Source organism: Triticum urartu, chromosome 3A (genome assembly GCF_056163025.1).
Source record: "Triticum urartu cultivar PI428250 chromosome 3A, HENAU_Tu73, whole genome shotgun sequence".
Taxonomy (NCBI): domain Eukaryota; kingdom Viridiplantae; phylum Streptophyta; class Magnoliopsida; order Poales; family Poaceae; genus Triticum; species Triticum urartu.
In genome coordinates, this window is record NC_141875.1 from 480,706,331 (window position 1) to 480,713,211 (window position 6,881).

General features: G+C 48.6%; 1 protein-coding gene across 1 annotated transcript; it reads right to left on the bottom strand.

Annotated features, from left to right (window-relative positions):
• Window positions 1-18: 18 nt before the first annotated feature.
• Window positions 19-3,205, bottom strand: LOC125544510 (uncharacterized). Its single transcript, XM_048708234.2, has 5 exons — window positions 2,634-3,205; window positions 1,557-1,593; window positions 1,220-1,456; window positions 1,089-1,136; window positions 19-807 (listed from the first exon to the last, which is right to left on the bottom strand). The coding sequence occupies exons 1-5, from the start codon at window positions 3,005-3,007 to the stop codon at window positions 409-411; spliced, it is 1,095 nt and encodes a 364-aa protein (XP_048564191.1). The 5' UTR covers window positions 3,008-3,205; the 3' UTR covers window positions 19-408.
• Window positions 3,206-6,881: the final 3,676 nt, after the last annotated feature.

The window sequence follows — 6,881 nt, forward strand, 5'->3', positions numbered from 1 at the left end:
GAACACTATATTTGCATATCCAGACTAGAATATGTTGCTTCTTGTGATTGCTCCAAGACTTTAGACTGCGCCGCAAAGTGGCCGCAAATGTTCTATCCTTGTCCCTCGTGATTACAGACAATAACACGGTACACTTTTACATGATGGAAATCCTACCACCACTGGGGGTTGCAATACAGGTTAATTAACCGAGAAAGTTACCATGTTGAGACGTACCCTCTTTGATAAATAACAGCTTATTCACCAGCGTCCTCATTCTTCTTCTCCCACATTTAACACAGCTATTATCCCTCTACTGCGGGAACTGTCGGCGTTGTTCCTCGCTATACAGTATGACACAGTTGCTTGATCCCCATTCCATGGTGTTCGGAAACTACTCCATGAACTGTGCAGACGTCATATCATAGATCACCAAACCAAGCATCTTCTCCTCCTAAACTTGTCAACGTCATCTGAGCTCATTCGTGGCTTTTCAGGAACATCCACCGTTTTGGATTTCCCAACTCTACTATCTAAGCTCTTCCGCGAGATCTGTCGGCACTTTGCAGCTTCTTGGGGTTTGTCCGAGGACACAGATTCTGCGTCTTTGCGAGATGTGTCTTCTGTTGCTGGTAACTCTTTCAAGTCAGGTTTCGTTGATTTTTTGCCAAGGCTCGACACAAACTTCTTCAAGTGCCTGATGTAGTCAGGATACAGCTCAAGGTTGCAGTGCCCACCGCCACTTAGCCACAAAGGCGAATGTTTCACCTTGCAAAGCTCCCATAGCTGCTTTCCATGGGACCAATCAACAACATCATCTGACGTGCCCTGGCATAAGTATTATAATTGTTTCAGTTATGGGCTTATGGCAACTGAAGCACCAAAATTGTAAAGTAGAAACTCTAGTGTTAGATTATCACCCCAGCAACTTTGACATCTGATTGTTCATTTGATTCATTTTTGTTTTATTTTTACATACTTGGCTTGGTGAGCATTTACAAATGAATCATCTATTGTCAGCTTCTCAATCCATTATCCCACCAGAGAGGCAATGCAAGAGGCAGACAGTATTGAAAAAGAAGAGGGTAGGGTAAACTAATAGAACTTACATGAATGACAAGAACTGGACAATTCACCAGGCTGATTTTGTCGACATTCTACAAAATGGAGGAAAATTTTATCAGCCATTTATCATCAACAACTCTGGGGAGGGGGGGGGGTGGGGGTAAATCGAATTAACCTTGTAAATGTCAAACCAAAAAGTTTTTTTGACTGGATATAGCACTCTCAGTCCAGATAAAATAGGACTGTGAAGAACCACAGCTCGCAAATTTGGCAACCGTGAAGCAAGATCAATGGTTGGACCACTTCCAACAGATTGTCCATACAAAATTATATCCTCATCTGGCACACCATATTTTTCCTTGAGGCAGTTATATGCTGCTTCAATGTCTGCATATGTATTATACTCAGTGGGCTGTTCAATGGAAGAATAAATTGTCCATTAAGATATGCTTGCATAGAAGATTGGCATTGCTATGTAAGTTAAAGATGAAACAGCGCAAACACAAATATACCTTCCCTGTAGACCTCCCATAACCAGCATAATCATACCTGCAACACGTAGGGGGGGTCTATTAAGATGGATGTCAGGGGGGAAACATATTCTTTTGTAGGGTACTAACTTTGAACATAAATCAAGCGAGTGTGTGGGTGGTGTGGGGGGAGGGGTCTTGGGATCCATGTCTGCATAATTCCAATCATCAGGTACATTGGTGATCCACTAGACAGACCCACTAATTATGCCTCGAAATACAACATACCCTCTCCTCATCATTCGAAAAGTTTCTTGTGTCAGATCCAAGCTACCTCCACAAAATACATTATCTTATTTCTTTAGCACCCCCACAATGTCGGGTACAGTACCATGGCCCCATTCTTACCGTATAACGGTGTAACTAACAAGAGATGGCCTGGAACTGGAACTATATTAAACTTAAGTTACAGAGTTTCTGCTGTAGCATATACAGCACATTACTAGGCAACCGCCTGTTTTCTTAAATCCATCTAATCCTAGAAATAAGGTCGAGGTTTTCTAAACTAATGGACTGATATGGTGTGTCCCTTAACACCAAAAGCAAGAACCAAATATACATTGAGGGTCTCGCCGTGTTGGACAGCAATATAAAGATAATTTTCATGGCTGGACAGATTACATAGTGCTAAACAGTAACTAACTGGAACGGGGAAACGTGGCAGCTAATACAGCTGAATTTCATCCGCAGCTAATACTAGCAACAAGGTTCTTTTTCCTTATCTTGTGTGCAATTCAAACATTTGAGAGGAAGAGGATCTGCAGCAGTGAAGTGGTACTACCTAAATAAGATGATCTTTCGCCAATTTACCCCGAAAAAATAGAGAAAAACCCCTCTTGCAAAATTGCAGCAACCATTCATAAATAGGCACACGGAATCTAATACTGCTAATAAATGCACACCGCATATCCATATACTCCTACTACTACTACCCAGTACGCACCTTTCCCAAACGTCTCCCGGAAGTTTCCCCTAATGGAAACCTTCTCAGCCGCAAGCAACTCCGGCTTCGAAGAAGTAAGAATGAAGCGAAGTGAGGCGGGGGGAGGGGAGCATTACCCGAAAATGTTGACGCGGAGGCGGCGGCTGAGCTCGACGAAGAGGCCGTACATCTGGCCGAGGTCAGCGGCGTTGCCGTGGGAGTAGAGCAGCGTGGCGGAGGCCCGCGCGTGGCGCACGTAGACGGCGACGATCTCGTTCCCGCGGCGCGTGCGGAGGCGCACCACCTCCGTGGCGTCCTCCTCCTCGGCTGCTGCGGCGGCACCCGAGGAGGAGTCCCCGCCGCCGTCCCGCCTCCGGCGGCGCGCGGGGGGCCGGGAGATCTCGGGGATGAGGAGGCGGCCGGTGGCCGCGTCGGCGACGAGCGTGTAGGAGGGCGGCGTGGGCGGGAAGAAGGCGAAGCGCGCGGCGATGGTGGACGTGACCCCGCCCATGCCGGCGGGCTCCGGGAGCGGCGGTGGGAAGGGGTCAGCTGCGCCGCCGCCTCGGGGGGCGCGGCCGCATGCGAGGTGAGAGAGGGTTTGGATCGGAGGGTTTGGTGGTGGGAGCAGAGAGGAGGGGAGGGAGGGAGGTGGGAGCTCACTCGCTGGTGCGTACTTTCCGTGGCGAGCGTGTTTAATTCTAGCGTTGGATTTAGCTCGGGGTTTCCTTTACTTTAGATTTAGCGAAAGGAGCGAAGCGGTTGGACTCACCCGGACTAGCGGAATGTGGCGGATCGGCTGAGGCCGCCAGCTGCCGTCGTCGTCTATGGTGGGTGGCCAACTAGTGAAATATTTCTCCCATTCTTTCTCTTTTTACTACTCAGAATGGATTTGCCTCAACAACAAAAAGAACCAATTAAAATGGATCGTCGGAGATGTAAACGGTTGGCTAGAGATGGTTTAGGCTAGGCGAAGAGAACTAGGAGTGCGTTGAAGGAGAGAACGTGGCGAGGTCGGCTCCCTTTTTAGTTTCCCGATAAAAGAAAAGGCTCTCTTTAGGATGGGGGGTGTAAAGGTGTGACGATTGCAGCATACCAGTACATGACAAGCTGTATGGCTCCTTTTGTAAAGAACCCGTCGGTCTTTCCCGCTTTATTTATCTGCGCTTCATCGGTGCGGGTCATGTACTCGACTCGAGCTTGGAGTGTCTCCTACACTTTAATTAGCACAGCTCCAGCAAAAGTAAACCTACACACATATACGGAACGAACGAGCAGACACGACGCCCCCCGCGCGAGCCCAGGCACACACACACGTCGCGCCGACGGGTGAACCCGTCCGGTCCCAGAGCGCGCCGGACGCAAAGATCGATCTTTTCCCTCCTGCCGGTTGGATAGGGATCGGCGGGGAAAGTCCAATCGGTGGACGGGGGTCTCTCTCTCCGTCCGTTTCCTCCTTGTTCGCTTTTGATTTGATCCATGTGCACAGCCAGCAAACAGGAGATGTGGCATCATATCGCGGGACGGCGTGACGGGCATGGGAGACCAGGTCACGAGGAGCAGGAGCTCCTTTGACCAACGAGCTTGCTGGGAAGAATCACACATCTGCCGCGCCTTCTACGCGCGATTCTCCCGTCAAAATACTACAAGTGCACTAATATTTTGTACTATACTGGAGCTCCTTTGTGTTACAGTCCGCCCGTGGGCACGAAATAAGAAACTCAGGGTTTATATCAAGCCAACTCTCGGTCCAATCAAGTGAGTAGGCTATACGTGCACACTGATGGGCCGGAACATTTGTAGCAACTCGAGCGCTCCTTCGGGAGCCTCGCAACGATCAGCGTCACTTGACGCGTTCTCAGTCATTAATCACGTGTCGCGTTCTGGACGCTTCCATTGAATTTTATTTTTTTATTTTTTCGTATGCGTTTTTGGCTTTTTAAACGGATTTTTTTCGGGTTTTTTTTGACGTTTTGGTTTTCCCCGGTCTTCCTTAGCTTTTCGATCAAAAAAATTGAGAATTTTTTTTACGCGAAAGAACGTGTTTTCTTTTTTTCCCTTTCGAGAAAGTTACGGTTTTTTTCACGAGAGGCACGCTTGTGCTTTAGCGAGAGTCATGGCCGTGCCTTTCGGAAACGGAAATAAACGCGTTTTCTGTTTTTTTTTCTTTCACGAGAGTCACGGTTTTGCTTCCGCCACGGTTGTGCTTTCGCGAGAGTCACGGCCGTGCCTCTCGAAAAAGGACAAAACACGTTTTCTGCTTTTTTTTCTTTCGCAAGAGTCATGGTTTTGCTTCCGCAAGAGTCACGGTTGTGCCTCTTGAAAAGGAAAAAAATAAGCGTTTTCTGTTTTTTTTCTTTCGTGAGAGTCACGGTTTTGCTTCCGCGAGAGGCACGGTTGTGCTTTCATGAGAGTCATGGTCGTGCCTCTCGGAAACGAAAAAAAAACGTGTTTTTTGTTTTTTTCCTTCCACGAGAGTCACGGTTTTGCTTCCACGAGAGGCACGGGTGTGATTTCGCGAGAGGCACGGGTGTGCCTCTTTCGAAAAGGGAAAAAACCGTTCTCCCGGTTCGGTTTTTTCACCTGGTTTTTTTCGTCTGGTTTTTTCGTGAAAAAAAGTTCGTTAAAATCTATCAACATGGGATCTAGTTTTGAAGATCTTGACGCGAGGAATCCAATGACGAAAACGGTTCGAGATTTGGACGCACAGTTTAAAAGATAAAGCATTTTGAATAAACGAATCTACGAAAAAAGGGAAAACTTCCAAGTTGCGACAAGTGGCGCGCTGCATGTGCACCACTTGTCGCGACCTGGGAAAGTGGAGTGTTCTTTGCAACGAGTACTCCTTCATTAATGATCTCAACATTTGTATCCCTACTGACATGAGCGACTCTGCGGCGATTGTGGGCGACTCCGCGGCGGCGGCGATCGACCCCGCGGCGACTACGGGCAGTGTGCTTGGTCCTCGCGCCGCCGCGGCAGCGGGCCCTCGCCTTCGGGGGATTCGTGAGGTTTCAGGCAACAAATCAGGCGGAGGGCTTCCCACCTTCGAGGAGATTCCGGTGGAGGGGGGGACCGTGGAGGGAAGATGGCCGGTCCTCTGCATCTCCAATCTCCTCGCGGCTGGACTACTCTGTTATCAGAGAGGTTTCATCCTCGTTCAAGGTACGATACGTAGATTACTGTTACTCGACGAGGCGGGGCGACTGGTGGACAACAAAGGTATACGAGACGGCGGGCGAATTTCATGGCGATCGAAGATTTTGTTCCCGTGTCACATGGTACATGTTGGGTACACGATCGAGTGTGAGGTCGAGGGACGCGGGGGGGAGGGGGGAGCCCGAGGCGAACGACCGCCATGAATGCGAGCGCGAGGAGGACAATAACCCCCCCCCCCCCCCCCCCCGCTCGGTGGTAGGACGACGCATCTCACTTCGGCTTCCTCCACCCACCGCACCGCCCAACGACCCAATCCGGAGAGAGAGCTGTAGGAAATATGCCCTAGAGGCAATAATAAAATGGTTATTATTATATTTCCTTGTTCATGATAATTGTCTATTGTTCATGCTATAATTGTATTAACCGGAAATCGTGATACATGTGTGAATACATAGACCACAACATGTCCCTAGTGAGCCTCTAGTTGACTAGCTCGTTGATCAACATATGGTCATGGTTTCCTGACTATGGACATTGGATGTCATTGATAACGGGATCACATCATTAAGGGAAAGATGTGATGGACAAGACCCAATCCTAAGCATAGCACAAGATCGTGTAGTTCGTCTGCTAGAGCTTTTCTAATGTCAAGTATCTTTTCCTTAGACCATGAGATTGTGCAACTCCCGGATATTGTAGGAATACTTTGGGTGTGCCAAACGTCACAACGTAACTGGGTGGCTATAAAGGTGCACTACGGGTATCTCCGAAAGTGTCTGTTGGGTTGGCACGAATCGAGTCTGGGATTTGTCACTCTGTATGACGGAGAGGTATCTTTGGGCCCACTCGGTAATACATCATTGTAATGAGCTCAATGTGACTAAAGGGTTGGTCACGGGATGGTGTGTTATAGAACGAGTAAAGTGACTTGCCGGTAACGAGATTGAACGAGGTATTGGGATACCGACGATCGAATCTCGGGCAAGTAATGTACCGATTGACAAAGGGAATTGTATACGAGATTGCTTGAATCCTCGACATCGTGGTTCATCCGATGAGATCATCATGGAACATGTGGGAGCCAACATGGGTATCCAGATCCCGCTGTTGGTTATTTGCCGGAGAGTTGTCTCGGTCATGTCTGCATGGTTCTCGAACCCGTAGGGTCTACACACTTAAGGTTCGATGACGCTAGGGTTATTAGGAAGATTCGTATGTGATTACCGAAT